General features: G+C 41.5%; 1 protein-coding gene and 1 pseudogene across 2 annotated transcripts in view; both read left to right on the plus strand.

Annotated features, from left to right (window-relative positions):
• Positions 1-835: 835 nt before the first annotated feature.
• The window catches only part of EGFL6 (EGF like domain multiple 6), a 63761-nt gene continuing 44531 nt past the window's right edge, over positions 836-20065 (plus strand). For both annotated transcript variants that reach the window (XM_004063804.5, XM_019019816.4), the window contains exon 1: positions 836-1195. In XM_004063804.5, coding sequence (XP_004063852.2) covers positions 1122-1195 — 74 coding nt within the window. In that variant the 5' untranslated portion in view covers positions 836-1121. The remainder of the gene's footprint in view (positions 1196-20065) is intronic.
• Positions 5929-6324, plus strand: LOC109024631 (large ribosomal subunit protein eL30-like; annotated as a pseudogene).

Raw genomic sequence — 20065 nt, forward strand, 5'->3', positions numbered from 1 at the left:
GGATTGGGTAATATACATGAGGCTCCACCGAGTAGCTCTGCTTCAAGCTATAGATCTGCAGGTTGACGAGGTAGCTTTTTCACCTGTTTCTCATTCTCCTTGGACCACCAGGATAGGTGGTGCAAGGTCTTCTCATGTCCATGATAGAGGGTCAGGTGTGTTAAGACCTAGGCTTGGAACTGGAACACTGCAACTTTTCTGCCCTTAAACCATTGATCAAACAAGTCACACGGCCAAGTCCAAAGCCAAGGTGTGGGGTCATAGTGTCTGCCTACCATGAAGCCAAAGGGTGTGGACGTAGGAAGGACAGAAAGGGATCAGTCATTCATTCTAATGTAACACGTTGTCAGAACAAAGAATGTGTCAGTACCCAAATGGATCTGAATTCATATAGCATTCATGTTTCTGCCATGAATTTCTGCACTGGTTACTATATTGGGATATCATCTGGGGTCCCATGTAAGTAAGCTGTTGCAAATGGGCCTGAGAGATTACTTGCCAAATGACAGGGTTGCCCAGGACTTAGTGACCTTCCAGCTCTAGCATCCCATTATTTGCGGTTTGTAGAAGAAAACCGGGAGAACGTGAAAACCCAAAGAGAAGTGAGGGATCATGTCTTAGGAACCTGCATCCTTCCATCCTGCTTCGATTTCTCAACTAAATTCTTAAGTCCTGGAGTGCAGGTATCACTGAAATTTGCCCCATGCCTGAAATAGATGGTAGTAGATGGTGACTCTGATAAGCGTGAAGTGACCTGAATCTGGGGGAAGTTTCTGGGTGAACAGAGAGCGCGGAGGATGCGCGGGTCATGCTGGAGGCGGGTCCCAGCCAGATGTGCACAGCCCGCCCCGCCCTCCCTCGCTCACCCCGTCCAGCTTCATCCGCAGAGGAGCCTCGGCCAGGCTTGCCAGGGCGCCCCCAGCCCCTCCCCAGGCCGCGAGCGCCCCTGCCGCGGTGCCTGGCCTCCCCTCCCAGCCTGCAGGGACAGCACCCGGTAACTGCGAGTGGAGCGGAGGACCCGAGCGGCTGAGGAGAGAGGAGGCGGCGGCTCAGCTGCTACGGGGTCCGGCCGGCGCCCTCCCGAGGGGGGCTCAGGAGAAGGAAGGAGGACCCGTGCGAGAATGCCTCTGCCCTGGAGCCTTGCGCTCCCGCTGCTGCTCCCCTGGGTGGCAGGTAGTTTCGGGAACGCGGCCAGGTGAGTATCTGACTGGCGATTGGCCTCCCCCCACCCCCGGCCTGAGGTCCCGCTTTGGGGCCCCATGTCTTTGCAGGCACCCCCGCGTGTTTGGGTGTGAGTGTGCACGTGTGCCTGTGAGCGCTGCGACGGGATTTAACCTGGATACCAGGCCGGGAGCGCCCACGGGTTTTCCTCCCTGCTCTCCTGTGGCGGGGCTTTGCACCTAGTTAGCTCCTTTTGCATCAGCTGTGCCCCACCTGGCTGCGTCCGGAGGGTTGCAGGAGGAGGGAGGCTCTGCACGCAGACCCGTGGGTGCGTGTGGGCTTGATGGTCTGCAGACCTGCTGTAGGGGCAGGTGTGTGAGGGTTGGTATGCGTGTCGGTGGGTGGGTTCTGTGTCTGTGCGGTTTTGTGTTTTCCACTCTATTCACAGGACACCAAGTGCTTGTCAGTCGCTAGTTTTGCTGGGGAAGGAGGGAAAGAAACCGAGGACGATAAAGCATTTACTGTTCTTGAGCTGAGCCAGCCGGGCTGCTCTCCTCACTGCTCTCTGATTAGGGTTGATGAACTGGAAAGAAAGGACACGGTTGTCAGATGACAACCATTCTCATTCTTGCTATGGTAATGCAGACTCTGAAGCCATTCCCTACTGCCCTTAAGCTTAGCTGAGACCTGAAATATTTTTTCCAGAGATCGGCAAAGACGCTTAGTAAATGCACGCTTACATGGTGACTGTCGACCTGGCACTGTTCTAAGCACTTCAGGACTATTAACCTACCCAAAGCCATAATGGCTCTGTGTGTAAGGTACTATTATCATCATCTCCGTGTTGTAGAAGAGAAAAACGAGGCACAGAGAGGTAAAGTAATTTGCCTGAGGAAGCATAGCCAGTAAGAGATGGAGCCAGGGTGCAAACCTAGGTATTCTGGCCCAAAGTCTGTTCTTCACCAGGGCACTAGGGCAGCCTTCCGGCAACGGAAGAGGTTTTCTGGTTCTCTAACTGTGATGTCTTGCTTTCTACTTAGGTGTCCACTAGAATATGGTTTTTCCACCGCAGCATTATTGACCTTTCGGGCTGGGCTGGATAATTATTTGTTGGGGTGATGTGCTGACCTGTGCATTGTAGGATGTTTAGCAGCACCTGTGGCCTCTACTCACTAGATACTAGTAGCAACCTTGACCCCACCCCACCCCCCACCCCCCACCCCCACCACCACCACCAAGTTGTGGCAACAAAAAAAAGGTTTGGGATATTGCCCAAGGTCCCTGGAGGGCACAATTGCTCCTAGCGGAGACTGCTGAACTATAGAAATTTTTCAGTGATGATTCCTGAGGAGAGTAGGATAAGAGCTTTGGTTTGGTACAGGCTTCTCGAAGGTTTGCCTATCTTTGTTTGACTTACAGGAAAAAATATTTCATCAGAGTTAGCCATGGTATTAAAGGATTTCGAAGTTAAAACAGAACAAACCTCAAACCAGGTTCTTAGAATGTATGATCGCAAGTTTCAATTTCCTTTTCATGATAAAAATGTAAGCAGATGCAATTCGCTCATAATCACATTTTCCTTGAATGCTAGAGGTTCTTGCGTTGCTAGAAAGCCCACTTAAAAAAGACCAAATGCTATTTGGAGATGAGATTAATAGTTCTTTAGCAGCCAGCAAACTGACCTCCAGGAGCTTCACTTTCAAAGTGCCACCAAATTAAATTAAAAGCCAAAAGCCCCTGGATAAACCAAAGCATATTAAACTGGAGAATCCATGTCAGGATTCTGCAATTCTGCAGTTTTCAAGATGTGAACCATGGTTTCTTTAGACGATTATCAAGTTTATGAGCTGGTGTGTTTATTATTTGCTCAATGTGCTTGGAAATGTCAAGTGGTCAGCTCTTCAGGAATGTCCAGGACCCACGTTTAATCAGCTCTAGATTCCACATTATGGATAAGACACTGTTACAGAGAAGGCAAGGCACCCATTGCAGAAAACTGTGTCTACTGGTTATTTCCTGGGGTTTCACAACTTATAGGAAAAACTGTGGCTGCTGTATAGAGATTTCCAGTATAAGCATCAGTTCTTTTTAATTGAAACACTGCACTATGATTTTATAACCTAGAAAATTATGTGCTTCTTAAATGGTATTTAGTGCATAGTACACAATTAATGCTCATCAAATGAATAAATCATTAGCTCCATGCATGTACCTGCCCTTAAGCTTCAGAATTTGGCTTGCCTTATATTTTTTATGTCCTTTGGGTATTGGAACTATTTAGATACCCTAGACCTGTCCAATACAGCAAAGATGGTAACCAGGAGCCCCAAGTGGCTATTGAATACCTGAAATGTGACCAGTCCAAGTTGAGATGTGCTGCAAAAAGTATCAAATACACATCTAATTTTCAAAAAAAGAACAGGAACTATCTCACTAATCATTTGATATTGATTACATGTTGAAATGGTAATGTGGATATACTGCATTAGATAAAATTGTTATTAAAATTAATTGCTTCTGTTTCTTTAGCACTTAAAAAAATGTGGCTACTAGAAAATTTTAAATGGTATATATGGATATTTATTTCTATTGGACAGTGCTGGTCTAGAACATTTATTGATCTGAACTCCATCTCAAGTGTTCTAAGTCCTAACACTGGGATCTTTTTGCCTTGAGTACCTAAGATAAATATATTATTAACTTTGCTATTCTGGAGATTAACGTTTGGAGCAACTCCTTACTTACAACATATTTCTGTTTTATATTTTTTTCTCTACTGAATTCAAGTAAAAATAATGTGAGAGAGGAGGGAATGACTAGGTTCCTGCTGAGAGGCTTTACTTACAGAGACCACATGCTATGTGGGTAATTGATTTTTCTCAAAGCCCTGGTAGCAAAGTGCCACTGTAAAAGTTGGCCACAAATTCCATGGCTTAAAACAACAGAAGTTTATTGTCTTACAGTTCTGAAGACTGGAAGTCCATAATGAATCTTACGGGGCTAAGATTAAGGCATCAGCAGGACTGGTTTCTTCCAGAGGCTCCAGGGAGGATCCATTTCTTGCTTCTTCCAGCTTCTAGAGGCTGCCAACAGTCCTTAGCTTGTGGCACAATATCTTTTTCCTTTGTCACTTTGCCTTCTCTCTGATTCTTCCTTGTTTTCTTCCTCCTAAGAAGAACCCTTGTGATTATATCAGGCCCACTCGGATAATTCAGGATAATCTTCTCATTGCAAGATCCCTCACTCGATCACATCTGGAAAGTCCCTTTTGATATATAAGATAACATTTACAGGTTCCGGGGATTAGGATGTATACCTCTGCGGGGTGGGGGCATTATTCAGCCTTTCACAGGAAGCCTGAGCTGTAAGTCTGTTGTTCTTATTTCTATGGGCTAGATTTTATCTTTAAACATGATTTTGGTGATTTTCGAATGATTGGTATATCATTTATTTCTTTATTCTTCAAGCTGTAATTTGTGAAAATGTACCCAAAACTAAAGAGCTGTGTGTTTCTGGGAAATAATAATCATCTAATTACAACTTAAAAATCATTTCTGGGCAGCCTTATTTCAATAGTTAGTTTCACTGGCTTAGAAAGTCCTATTTATATGTAATTCATGAGCATAAATCAAGGCTATGTAAACATTACAACGAAAATAAGTATATTACCTAGTCTTCATAAATCAGATTGGCATTCAACAGATATTATTGAGGCCCTAGTCAGTGTCAACCATTTTCAATGTTGTTTCAATCAATCCTCTCAACAACCCTAAGAAATGGGTATTGTGTTCATTTGACAGACAAGGGAATGGAGAAACTTGAAGAAATTAGGTGATTTCCCATGAATTGCATTTGATTTGGTCTTCTGCTCTAAGACCAGTGTTGTCCCACTATTCCAAATTTATTCCCTCAAAAAAAGTGAATACAGAAAAGCTGACATTTTTACAAAGGGCTTTCTTACAAATGATCACCAGTGATCCTGTTTAGCTTGACTCTAGTTCAGCACATTCAAGGGACATATGTAGAGTAAGTGCTCCATCCACCCAGTACCACCACTTTCCTTTCTAAGTTTGCATTTTCTCAGAAGCAGACTCTGTGTGTAGTTTATTTGAGAGGTGACCCCAGGAAGTTCTGGTAGAGAAGTGGGGAAGTGGGACAGAAAAGGGAAAGAAGTGTTGTAAAAATAAGTCACCACTCTGTCAATCCTGCTGGGGAATTCTAGGAGACAGTAGAACACGAGCATCCTAGTTATCCCTTGTGAAGACAAGGGAGCTGGGGTGTTTGTAATCCCAACAGTCATTGCTTGAGGGCTTCTGGGGAAGGGGATTCTGCACTTTCAGCCTACTGTGCACACAGGAAGAGCTGGCTCCTGCCAAGACAAAAAGTTCTTAGGAATCGTGAAATGAGGCTGGTCAGGTTCCACAATGTGCCGACAGCTATTTGCCACTGAGCCAGTAAAACAGGGAACTACCACTGATGAACTTGTGCTCCTGGTGACAAATTTCAGGACAAAAACTCCTCTGAGGACAGTGGGGGCAGGACATGCAGGTGTCCTGAGGTGATGTGGACTGAATTGTGTACTCCCTCAAGATTCATATGTTGAAGCCCTAACCCCACTACCTTAGAATGTAATTACATTTGGAGATAGGGTCTTTAAAGGAGCAGTTAAATTAAAATCAGTTCATTATGGTGGGTCCTTATCCAATATGACTGCTGTCATAAGAAGAGGAGATTAGGGCCTTTCTCCCTCCCCAGCCATCTTGGTGGATGCTCTTGGCTGGGGGCCATCCCACACCTAAGACAGGAAGATTGTGGCTGCAAAAAAGACAAAAAAAAAAAAAATCACCGGAGTCAATCAACTGTAGGCTCCAACTCATTATGAAAAGTGAAAAGTACATGCTGGAGTAAAAAAAGACTCTGAAGATGATCAGACAAGGCAAAGTGAAACTGTCATCCTTGTACAGCTTTGTACAGCTTTGAGGAAATCTGAAATAGCATTATTACAGCATATTGGCCAAAACTGGTGTCCATCACTACAGTGGCAATAATAATGAATTGTGCACAGCATGCAGAAAATACTACAGATTCTGCACACTAGCTATCATTTATCCAGATGATTCTGATATCATTAGAAGCATGCCATAACAGACTGGTGAAAGGTAAACCATACAAAATTATTCTTTACGAAAACTTGCCAAAGCTTATTTAAAAAAAAAAAAAAAAAAAAAACAGGCCGGGCATGGTGGCTCATGCCTGTAATCCCAGCACTTTGGGAGACCGAGGCAGGCAGATCAACTGAGGTTGGGAGTTTGAGACCAGCCTGACCAACATGGAGAAACTCTGTCTCTACTAAAAATACAAAATTAGCCAGGCATGGTGGTGCATTCCTGTAATCCCAGCTACTCGAGAGGTTGAGGCAGGAGAATCACTTGAACCCAGGACGTGGAGGTTGCGGTGAGCTGAGATCATGCCATTCTGTCTCAAAAAACAAGCCAAAAAGAGGAGATTAGGACACAGACACACACAGAGGAAAGACCATGTATGGACACAAAAAGAAGACAGCCATCTTCAAGCAAAGGAGAGAGGCTTCGGAGGAAACCAACCCTACCAACACCTTGATCTTAGTCTTCCAGCCTCCAGAACTGGGAGAGAATAAATGTGTGTTGTTTAAGCCACCCAGTCTGTGGTACTTTGTTATGGCAGCCCCAGCAAACTAATACATAAGGTACGTTCAGAAAAGATAGAAACCGCATAGGATCAAAAAACAAAAGTCCACCTGATCTTTATTTTCAGTTGAATGCACACTGAAAACTGGCCTCACAAGCTATTTGACATTGGGGGTTTTAAGCAGGAAATGTCAGAATATGGATAATGGGCACATAGCAGCTAGCTAGCATGGCAACATTGCTTTTTGATCCTTCAGAATTAGCTGCAAGTGATAGAAAACTCAAATAACCTTGGCTTAAGCAAGATAGACATGTGTTTCTCTTTCACAAAGGTGTGGGTAGTTGGGCTGATATGGCTGGCTTTCAATGGAGTCAGGGACCCAGATGCTGCCATTTTATGGGTCCATCAGAAGGCCCTCCCCTTGTGGCCTAAGATGGCTTCTTGAGCTTCAGCAAACATGTCCAAATTCCAGCCGTGTTGGGCCGTTCTTGCATTGCTATAAAGAAATACCTGAGACTGGGTAATTTATAAAGAAAAGAGGTTTAATTGGCTCACCGTTCTGCAGGCTTTACAGAAAGCATAGTGGCTTCTGCCTCTGGTGAGGCCTCAGGAAGCTTCCAATCATGGCAGAAGGTGAAGGGGGAGCAGGTGTCTCACATGGCAAAAGCAGGAGCAAGGGTGGGGGAAGGTGCCACACACTCACACACTTTTAAACAACCAAATCTCATGAGAACACACTACCATGAGGACAACACCAAGGGGATGGTGCTAAACCATTCATGAGAAATCCACCCTCACGATCCAGTCACCTCCTGCTGGGCCCCACCTCCAACTTTGGGGATTACATTTAAACATGAGATTTGAGAGATAAATATCCCATCTATATCACCAGTGAATAAGAGGAAATAAATGAAGAACATCATCCTCCCTTCACAGCCACATCCTGGAAGTGTTGCACATGGCACTTCTGTTTACATCCCATTGGCCAGAACTTAGTTCCATGGCCACATATTATTGAAGTGAAGGCTGGGAAATGTAGCCTATATTCTGTGTAGCTATGTAATAGGGGTCTTATTACTAAGAAGGAAGGGGAGAACAGAGATTGAGGTCCCACTGGCAATGTTGACCATGTGTAAATTACAGATCACATCTCCAATTATATAGATGAGTAAACTGAATTTCAAAAGAATAGATTGTTAAATGATTTGCCCAGAATCTCACATTGAACAAGTGACAGATTTAAAAGCCATGGTGTTTCCCAAGGATGATTAAGTCACTTTTCATGAAATATTTTACCCAGAGAGATCAGTAGTACTTCTAGTTTCATCAATTAACTTGCTGGGTCCCAGTGGGTAAGTTTTAATAACCGACCTGTTTTCAATGTGAAGGCCTTGTTTATGAAAAAAAAATATAAAAAGTGTTAAAATTAATTCAGTTTAATGCAACATTAACTGAACAGTTGATGTGCCCAAACATTCTTCTGAATGCCAGAGATTCATATCTACTGCCTCCCTCACTAGACAACTTCATAGGGCCATCAAAATGTCTTTCTTTCCTTTTTGGCCAGGGAAGCCAGGGAGGAAGGATACAAGTCCAGGTTCTAGCCCAGTGCCTGGCACATAGTAGGTGCTGAATTAAAAGTTAGGTAAATTAATAAATGACCAAGGAAGGGGGATGGAGAGGCACATAATGTTATTTATATATAAATAATATGTATATATATATATATATACACACACACATACAGTATAGCATTTCAAAGAATGAATATATGTCTATATGCATATGTATAAACATATAAAACTGTAAGTTTATATAGGGTGTATATATATACATATTATATATATACATATATATAAAAACATATAAAACATTCCACAGAATACAGATAAGAGAGAAACTGAGTCCACATGAGAGAATCAGGGAAAACTGAATACAGTGGATGACACTTATACTCTTCTTATGGAGCAAATGTGAGCCCACCTGATATAAAATGGGCATAGAAAGCAAACATTGCAATGCTTAATCCCTAGTAGGTATTGCATAAGAGTAAATGAATGGATGGATAGATACATACCTGCAAAAAGAATGCATAAGGAGAGCATCAGCCCAAGATACAGAAAGTGGACTGGCCAGAATCTTAGGTAATAAGCCCAGTGGCTGCCAAGAGGCAAAGAAGGCAGGCTGGAACCAGGCTGTGAGGAGCCCAGTACACTGAGCCAAGGAGTTTGGACTTGGTTCTGAGAACAATAGCGAGCAAACAGGCCATTGCAGGCTCTGTGTTCTTTAAAGTTAACACGATTGTGACTAATTCATGCACAGAATTATGACACAATTGCACAGAATTATTAAGGTAATGAACTATAGTTTAGTTTAATTGGCAGCATTTTTCTTTTCTAATGTACATAGTAATAGAATGCTTATACTCTATGATATCTCAGATTTAATGAATTTAAGTACAAAATTAAAACTCAAAATACCAAAGCAACAAACATCAACAAAGATCATCACCTTGCTCTTCAGTATATTCTGCTTGGTTTCTGGATATCACATTTATTAGTTATGTATTGCTATGCAACAGAATACTTCAAAATTTAGTGGCTTACAATGAGATACCATCTCACACCAGTTAGAATGGCACTCATTAAAAAGTCAGGAAACAACAGGTGCTGGAGAGGATGTGGAGAAATAGGAACACTTTTACACTGTTGGTGGGACTGTAAACTAGTTCAACCATTGTGGAAGTCAGTGTGGCGATTCCTCAGGGATCTAGAACTAGAAATACCATTTGACCCAGCCATCCCATTACTGGGTATATACCCAAAGGATTATAAATCATGCTGCTATAAAGACACATGCACACATATGTTTATTGCAGCACTATTCACAATAGCAAAGACTTGGAACCAACGCAAATGTCCAACAATGATAGACTGGATTAAGAAAATGTGGCACATATACACCATGGAATACTATGCAGCCATAAAAAAGGATGAGTTCATATCCTTTGTAGGGACGTGGATGAAGCTGGAAACCATCATTCTCAGCAAACTATCGCAAGGACAAAAAACCAAACACCGCATGTTGTCACTCATAGGTGGGAATTGAACAATGAGAACACTTGGACACAGGAAGGGGAACATCACACACCGGGGCCTGTTGTGGGGTGGGGGCAGGGGGGAGGGATAGCATTAGGAGATATACCTAATGTAAATGACGAGTTAATGGGTGCAGCACACCAACATGGCACATGTATACATATGTAACTAACCTGTACATTGTGCACATGTACCCTAGAACTTAAAGTATAATAAAAATAAATAAATAAAAATTTAGTGGCTTAAAGCAACATTTATTATTTCACACATTTTCTGTGAATCAGGAATTCAGGAGCAGCTTAGCAAGATGGGGCTTGGGGTTTTTTTAAGACATTTTTTAGAGCAGTTTTAGATTCATAGCAAAAGGGCCTGGAGTCTTTTAATTCTTATTTTAGGTTCAGGGGTACCTGTGCAGGTTTGTTATATGGATAAATTCATGTCATGGGGGGCTGTTTTACAGATTATTTTGTGACCCAGGTACTAACCCTAGTATCCAATAGGTATTTTTTCTGATCCTCTCCCTCCTCCTACCCTCCACTCTCAAATAGGCCCTGGTGTCTGTTGTTCCCCTCTTTGTGCCCATTGGTTCTCATTATTTAGCTCCCACTTATAAGTGAGAACATGTGGTATTTGGTTTTCTGTTCCTGCATTAGTTTGCTAAGGATAGTGGCCTCCAGCTCCACCCATGTTCTTGCAAAGAACATGATCTCATTCTTTTTATGGCTGCATAGTATTCCATGGTGTATATGTACCATAGTATCTCTGTCCAGTCTATCACTGATGGGCATTTAGGTTGATTCCATGTCTTTGCTTTTGTGAATAGTGCGGCAATGAACATTGTGTGCATGTGTCTTTATGGTACAATGATTTATATTCCTTTGGATATATACCCAGAAATGGGATTGCTGGGCCAAATAGTAGTTCTGTTTTTACTATTTACAAATAGTAGTTCTGTATTTACTATTTCTTCAAATAGTAGATTCTTTGAGGAATCGCCATACTGCTTGGGCTTGGAGTTTTTCACAAGGTTAGAATCAAGTTGTTGATCAATGCTATAGTCATCTGACATCTTGACTCTGGCTGGAGGATCTGCTTCCAAGATGGCGTACTCACATGGCTGTTGGCAGGAGGCCTCAGCTTCTCTCTATGTGAACCTCTCCACAGGGCTGCTTGAATGTTCTCACAACTGTTAGCTGACTTCCCCCATAGTGACTAATCCAAGAGAGAGAGCAAGGAGGAAGCTACAATGCCTTCTGTGTCCTAATTTCGGCAGTTACCTCCATCACTCCCACAGTATTCTTTGTTAGATATCAGTCACTAAGTACAACCCCACATAAAAGGAGGGGAATTAAACTTCACCTTTTGAAAGGATGAGCATCAGATCATTTATAGACATATTTTAAAACTGTCACAGCATACAACACATTCTGGTTTGCCTTCGCCCACACTTGTTACTCTTCCCTTCTTCAATAGGATTTAAAGTGCTGTATTTCCACAGAGATTAATCTCTGACCCTATTTTCTTTCTTATTTACACTCTCCAGGTTATCTTCCCAGTCCTAGCGTTTTCAATGCCATCTATACATATATTCATGTCTTCAAAATGTGAATCTCAAGCCCCAGCCTCTTTCTGCTGCATTCTTGACCTATTCATTGAGATGTCTCACTGAGCCTAAGACATCCAAAACTGAACTCTTGATCATCATTCAGAACTTGCTTCCCTCCACTTCACCCTTTCTCCCCACCCCAGAACAAACAGCATCCAAACTGGCTCAAGCCAAAAACTGGGGTATCATTGCTGACAGGTGGGGTTCTTCCTCCCCACTTGTATTACATCTGCTACTAAGTCCTGTTACAAACCATGTCTCAAGTCCATCTCCTTCTATCCCCACTCTCTGCCCCTGCCTACCATCATCCAGCTACACCACCATTATCTCTCACCTGAACCACCACAATAGCTTCCTTTTACTTTTTCTTTTGCTCCCTCTAGTCCATGCTCCAAAGTGTTCCTCTTAACATTTAAATTAGACCATGTCAGCCCTCTTCTTAAAACTTTTCAGTGACTTTCCACCAGATTAAGAATAAAATTCATTCTACTTAAAATGACATAAATGGCTCTACTTGACCTAGACTTTGACTACTTCTCTAACTCCATCTTCCATCTTATATCATTCTCCCCCATGCTTACTATGAATGAATGAATGAGAGGGAGAATAAATGTAGCTGTCTTGATAACACTTGCTTTATTGACTGCCTTCCCTTCCTAGTCTCACTTCCCCACTCCTTTATCAACGTTCCCTTCACCTCGTAAGTAAACCACTTCCATGCAAATTCTTGTCTCATGGTCTGCCTCTGGGGTAGCCAAAACCAAGACACTCCCCATCCCCAATCTCCACATAACTCCTGAGCTTGGAAGAGAAATGAGGGAAATAGAGGAAGCAATGGAAAGTTCCAACTTTTGCCTGAAGTTTACTACTATCCCTACCAGTCATGGCATTAGAAATTTGAAGACACATCAACACACACTAGTATAGGAGAGCTTTATAACCCAGGCAAGTTTTTCACTGGGCACATAAGCCCCTACACATCTGGGAAAGTGAGATGTCTTGGGGTATCCCTGGACCCGCTGGACTTGTACTCTGTTTCTTGATGGTAGATGGGAACCCAGACTTAATTTTAACTGGCTAAGTACAATGAACTTGCCATACTGGGAGCTATGATAAAAACATAACAAAAATCAAAACCACCGCCAACAAAAATCTTCATGGCTGGACCTTGTTATCCCTATTTAGAAAATCTTTTATTTCATTTATATGGCAATATTTAAATGTATTTAAACATCGGCAAAAGAAGTTTAATTTCTCAATTTGTCTTGGAGAATATCATGAAGTTTTCTGGAACCTGACCATAAACAAACATACTAAGAATTCTGGCACAGTATATTTTTGCAGAAAATAAGGAATCCTATGAAGAAATACTACACTACTTACACAATCCCTGGAATGTTTTTAAATTAACTTCAGCTGTGGAGATGGCGATTTTCTGATTAATTTGATCAATGTAGACAGCAAGCTGTATAATGCATTAAAGAAACTGGGCAATTCAGCATTTAGCTAAGACTCCCACAGCTCAGGGCTTCCACTCCACAGAGACTTGTTCACCTACATTAGCATTTCCCTGTCTCAAGACTCAGTTCCCTGAGCCTCATATGTGCAAAATATTGTTTAGGAAGAGACAGAGTGAGAGAGAAGCTGGCCAGTCCATCGAGACCTTCCAAGGTGGCAGAGGATGTTGATGGGATTAGTACAGTCCAAAATTAGATATTCTATTTCTTTTCTTTTTTTTTTTTCTTTTTGAGATGGAGTCTCACTCTGTTGCCCAGGCTGAAGTGCAGTGGCGCAATCTCGGCTCACTGCAAGCTCTGACTCCCGGGTTCACGCCATTCTCCTGCCTCAGCCTCCTGAGTAGCTGGGACTACAGGCCCTGCTACCATGCCCGGCTAATTTTTTGTGTTTTTAGTAGAGACGGGGTTTCACCATCTTAGCCAGGATGATCTCAATCTCCTAACCTCTTGATCCACCCACCTCGGCCTCCCAAAGTGCTGGGATTACAGGCGTGAGCCACTACGCCCGGCCGAGTTGATTCTTAAACAATTACTTCCATTTTTTAACAAATGAGAGTGATGTAGATTTGATGGCAAATCTCCTATATCTTTCGACAGAACTATAATACTAAGATGCTTTTGTGACTGGGAAAGGAATTCCTTACAGCAGATAAGAAATCTTAATTTATTAACAAAGTTAATAAATTTTTGATGGCCCAAGTGTTAGTCATTAACATTTGGGGGAGTTTTATAAGTAACACTTTATACGACATCAAAAACAATGATTTGGGAGAAATTAATACACCTCAGATTTCTCAGTTTCACCTTTTCACCTGAAAGCAGGCATGTGAAAGCAATAAAGATTGAGAAAATGAGGATTTCTCTGGAGAGTTGTGGTAATGTCAAACAGTATATGAATTTTATCTTCTGGTAACTGTCTCCTGTTAGTTAACCCCAGGCAGTATTCTTTGCAATCCCAAGTAATTGACTTTGACTGGTACATATGAAGTAGGTTTGACCACCTGTACCAAGGACTCTCGGCTGGTTTCTGATTAGGCTTTTTAAAAATATCAGATTTCAACAAATTTCAATTTGTTTTGTGTGATTTCACATCTAACTGTTTCAGAAATATTGTTGGAGCTTGGTGAGCTCACCCTACTTCTAAGGGGGCTGTTTTGTGTATTACAAAATTCTTGATATTTCCAACTGCTTGAAATCTACCTGTCACTGTCTGAAGCCTGCAGGAGGGACACAGGCCTTTTTCTTTTGCCCCCTGCTGTTTCCCTGCCCCTTCTCTATCCCACCATTCCCCTGCTGCCCTTCTCACTCCTGCTCCTAACACACACCACGATCTACACTCAAATTTTCAGGCCACCAACTCCCCATGTTCTTAATGGTGCTGTCCTTGGCACAGGCTATTTTTTCTGCCTGGAATACCTTCCCCACCATACAGCCTCCTCCCACTTCTCCTAAGTTCCATTCATATTGAGCCCCATTTCCTCCAGAACACCCCTCACCCACCCATCCCAATGTACTAACTTCCATATCTCCTCCTAGCTCCTGAGAACTTGCCCCTTCGGTAGGGTCATATGTTGGAATATAATGGGGCTTCTCTCATATACCTCCTATATCGTCTCAGTGCCTAGTACAGTGCCTGACGTATGTAGTTACTTAATAAATTTTGGGTAGACAAATGAGTAGGTGAATAGTTTGGTGAAGTGTGTTCCCCTCTAGCTCCTAATACCAATGAAATACTCAGTTTTTCTTGGCCTTAGTTTCTTCATGCACAAAATGATAGGTTGGAACCAGATGATATCTAAGGTTGCTTTCTTTAAGGTGAAATTCTATGATAATCTCCCCTTAGAATGAACAGTTATTCCTACAAACATAAAAAAGGAAAGTCACATGGAACCTGTGACAGCTATGAGGATGTGCCTCGCAGACATCCAACTGCAGGGAGCATAATTGACCCAGGGTCCCAACTACTCTGCTGTTGGAAATCCAGCACCACTTTTAAGTGAGGCTGCAACTCCCACAGGCTGCTCCCACCAATGACTGAGCATGGCAGGGATACTAAGGCAGGTCCTTCTGTGGGAAACATGGCTCTCCTCTGAAGGTCAACACATCTGATAATATTAATCCTACTACTACTAATAATAAAAGCAATCAATGAGGGAGCATTTACTGTGTTAGTCACCATTCAAAGCCCTTTACATATATTTAATGATTTCATTATCACAAATACCCTTAAGGTAAATACTGTTGTTTTCCCTGTTTTAGAAAAGAGATAGCTAAGGCATAGAAAGACAAAGTAACTTGCTGAAGGTCAGAGTTAATATATAGTAGAGCCAGAATTCAAACCCAGGAAGGAGACCATAGTCCTGACCACCATGTTATGCAGCCTCTCAACATTCAGAGTTGATCCCACTCTCTTACTAGAAAAACTCTCCTCATTTGGCTTTCCCAACAATGTACTAACCTGGTGTTCCTCTGAGCATTGCCTGGGCCTCTTTCTGGACCTTCCTGCTCTTTGGTCCATCTCTTACATGCTGGCATCTTTGGGACTGTGCCGTAAGCCTCCTTCTTTTCTTACACTACATCCACTTCTGTAGAATCAGTTACCATCTACCTGCAGATGATTCCCAAATATAGTTCTGCTTCCTGGACTCCTCACCCAAATATCCAACTTCCTACTCAACACCTCTTCTAGGTTGTCCGTCTAATGAGTACTGAAAATCAGCATGTGCCAAAGAGAATTCATCATCTATCCTATTCCCTAACATGTTCCTCCACCCATATTCCTCATTCCAGAAATACAGTGCTAACATCTACCCGATGGTGCATCCCTCTGACGCTCTATATCCAATCGACTAGGATATAAGCTCCACGAGGACAGAAATCTTATTTCCCTTTTGGTTGCTGATGAACTTCTGGAAACTAGCCCAGTGTCTGATACATTATAGGCACTCAATAAATACTTGTTGAATGAATGAATGAATGAATGAATGACTCTAATCCATTACCAAATCTTTTGGTCCCACTTTGATGCCATTCATTTCTCCTTACCTCCACTGCTTCTGCTCCAGTCCAAGCAACCAGAATCTATCTTCTGAGCCAACTGGTATCTTTTCTTCCATTCTGTCTCCCTCCAATCTATCTTCCAGACTGCTTTCGTGGTACTGTTTTTCAAGAGAAAAACCTTATCAAATAACATTCCTACTTAAAACCCTTTAGTGCTGTTCTATTGCCATTAAGATGTAAAACCCAAAGCCCTAACTTGATTCACAAGACCCTCTGTGATGTAGCCTCTGCCAACCTCTCGGGGCTCATCTCTCACAAGCTGACTCCTCCCTCCCTTTGTTCTAATCCTCTGGTCATCTACTCATTCCTCAAGCACAAGCATGGTGTCTTTTACCTCTTAGTCTGCACTCATTCTATTCCCTTTGCCTCTAATATTCTTTCACTTTATGTGGTTGAACCCTGTTTGTCTTAAGTCTAATTTAAAGTTTGCACCTTCAAAGAGAACATCTGGGACCCTTTAGACTGGATTATGTTTCTTTGATTTAAGCTTCTGTAATAGACTGAATATATGGAGTGCCTCTGTTACCCTGAACCCCTTGTCTAAAAGCTCATGAGTAGGGGACCATCTATGCCAGGATTACAAGTGTATCCTCAGCACCTAGCACTATAGTCCATACATATTAATGCCCTATTGAGGATTATACTGATTTTTTTTTTTGGCATCAGGAAATAGGTAAGGTCCTTCCTATTGTGATTGGGGAGCATATTGCTTGCAAACCTGCAGTCAAGAAGTTGACAGATCATCTCTAAGATTTTGTTGCTAGATTGAATTCTAATTAAATGAATCCCACATTTCTTATAAAAATATGAAATTAAAATTCCAAAGGCAGAATTTCCCCCTATAAAGCTTTTCTTTCATCATGTTTTCTTTTGAAATCCAACTCAAATGTCACCTACCCTGTGACATTTTCCTCCTCTTTCCCAAGCAAGGTTAGTTCCTCTCTCCATTCTGCTCCCCCAGGCATCAGCTTCATGTTGTTAAAGGAAGAGGTAAAAGCAGATTGTAGTACTTTGTCAAGGTTTCTCACAGATGTGTATGGTTAAGAAATGGACTTACTGTTTATCTATGTGGAAGGGTTTTTTCACCAAGGTATGGGGATAGTTGTTTTTACCAACAAATTTCAATCTTGTTTTCAAATCTTAAAAACATCAAAACAAATAACCCAGTTAAAAAATGGGCAAAGGACCTGAATAGACATTTATCCAAAGAAGATATATAAATGGTCTATAAACACATGAAAGACACTTAATATCATTAGCCATCAGAGAAATGCACATCAAAACAAGATGCTACTTCTCAAGCGTTAGGATGTCTAGAGTTTTTTAAAATGAACAATAACAAGTGCTGGTGAGGATGTGGAGAAATCGGAACTCTCATATATTGCTGATGGGAAAGTAAAATGATATAGCCATGTTGGAAAACAGTCGGGCAGTTCTTCAGAAAGTTAAATATACAACTATCATATGTCTTAGTCAGTTCAGGCTGCTATAACAAATTACCATAGGTTGGGTGGCTTATAAACAATAGAAATGTATTTCTCACCATTCTGAAGGCTGGAATTCCAAGACTAGGGTGTCAGCATGGTCAGGTTCTGGTGAGGGCACTCTTTTGGGTTGCAGGCTGCCGACTTCTCAAGCTCTCTAGCCTTTTCTTATTAGGGCACTAATCCCATTCATAAAGGCTCCACCCCCATGACCTAATTACCTCCCAAAGACCCCCACCACCAAATACCATCACATTGGGATTAGGGTTTCAATATATGAATTTTGGAGGACACAAACATTCTGTCCATTGCACCATATGACCCAACAATTCCACTCCTGGGTATATACCCAAGAGAAATTAAAACATATGTCCACACAAAAACTTGTGCACCAATGTTCATAACAACATTATTCATGATGACCAAAAGGTGGAAACAACTTAAATGTCTATCAGCTGATGAGTGGATAAATAAAATGTGGTATATCCATATTATGGAATATTATTCAGCAATAAAAAGAAATACAGTACTGTTACAAGCTACAACATGGATCAAACTTGAAAACATACTAAGTTAAAGAAGCCAGATACAGAAGGCTACATATTGTGTGATTCCATTTATATGAAATATCCAGAATAGGCAAATCCAGAGACAAAAAGCAGATTTGTGGTTGCTAGGGGATGAAGGGAGGAGTTAGTTAAGATGAACTGCTCGTAGGTATAGGGTTTATTTTTGGGGTGATGGAAATATTCTGGAACTAAATAGAAGTGATGAGTGCATAACATAGTGAAAATACTAAAAACCACTGAAGTGTATACTTTAAGACGGTGAATTTTACGTTATGTAAATTATATCTCAATTTTTAAAATACTAAAGTAAAAAAATTATTAAGGACATCACTGTATTTGGACTGGCACTTATTTACTCAGCATACTTTATGGTTAGTTGCCCATAGTTTCTTCTTTTTTACTGACACAAAATATTTTACATATTTATGGGGTACATGTGAGTGTTACATGCATAGACTATATCATGATCCAGTTGTGGTACTTGGGGTATCCATCAAATACTCAAATACCTTGAGTATTTACCATTTCTATGTGTTGGTAATATTTGCCATCCTCTCTTCTAGCTACTTGGAAATTTACAATACATTGTTGCTAACTGTAGTCACCGTACTGTGCTACAGAATATTGGAGTTTATCATAGGTTCTTTGGAAACTGTTAGGCGCAGACTGGGTCAAGATTGTGGTATCCCTTGCAGAATTGTTAGGAATATACAAATTAGATTAGACACATGGCTGCATTATTTCTCAGTCAAAACTCTTTAGCAGAGCATTTTAATAATATTTAGCATGCTATCCTATACTTGAATGCATATGTTTCCAATAGACTGTGAACTTAAGAGAGCAAAGACCAGGACCTTTTCGTCACTGTACTCTATTTGCCTGAGACAGTACTTGGAACATAGCAAATGCACAATAAATGTTTTGCTTTAAAGTACTACTATTTAATTAAAGAAAAGTTTACCTTCCAGGGGACATTTGGCAATGTCTGGAGACATTTTCGTTTGTCAGAACTAGAGGGGTGTGTGCTACTGGCAACTGTAGATAAAGACCATTGTTAAATATCCTACAATGCACAGGACACCTCCCAACAACAAACAATGATCTGGCCCAAAATATCAGTTGTGTAGAAGTTGAGAAACCCTATTCTGAATGTTTGAGTGACTTATGAATCCCTAAAATTAATTCCATTAAAAAATGAAAAAAAGTCCCCTTCAAGAAAAAGTAAATGTTAAAATCATCCTCGCATTTGGTGCTCTCAGTAAATGAAATGTCTCAGACCATATCTTTATAGCTCTTAACTGAGTAATCACATTTGTGGGAGAGGCAGATCTTGAGGGAAATCTACAAGGTTGTTTAACTTCCTGACCTTGACTTAGATATTATTAACTTGCATAAAGTTCAGTTCTATAGCAGAAAGCACATGGTAAAATGTGCATTCCTTTGTCTGTTAAAGAGCCCAGGAAACATTTTTACAGTGTATTTAATATGTGTAAGGAAATAATCACAGTCCTCCACTAAACATACAATGCAAGTATTTTCCTTCAAAGTCTGGTAGCAACCCTGTCCAATACCAGGACAGTAAGTAGGTAAACATGCAGTGAGCTTCATCCATGGCGGCACTACTTGGGGGCACTTGGTGGGGGACAGGGGGCTCACTTTTTCAGGCATCTAGATCAGGCAAGCTACAGCCTGCTGGCCAAAGCTAGGTGATCCCCTCTTTATAAACAGCCCATGTGCGAAGAACAGTTTTTACATTTTTAAAAGTTAGAAGATGGAGCAAAAGGAGAATACTATATCATGACACAGGAAAATTATATGCTATTCAAATTTCAGTGTCCATAAATAAAGTTTTACTGGAACACAGTCATGCCCATCTGTTTACTATTGCCTATGGCTGCTTTTG

The sequence above is a fragment of the Gorilla gorilla genome, chromosome X (genome assembly GCF_029281585.2).
Source record: "Gorilla gorilla gorilla isolate KB3781 chromosome X, NHGRI_mGorGor1-v2.1_pri, whole genome shotgun sequence".
Taxonomy (NCBI): Eukaryota; Metazoa; Chordata; class Mammalia; order Primates; family Hominidae; genus Gorilla; species Gorilla gorilla.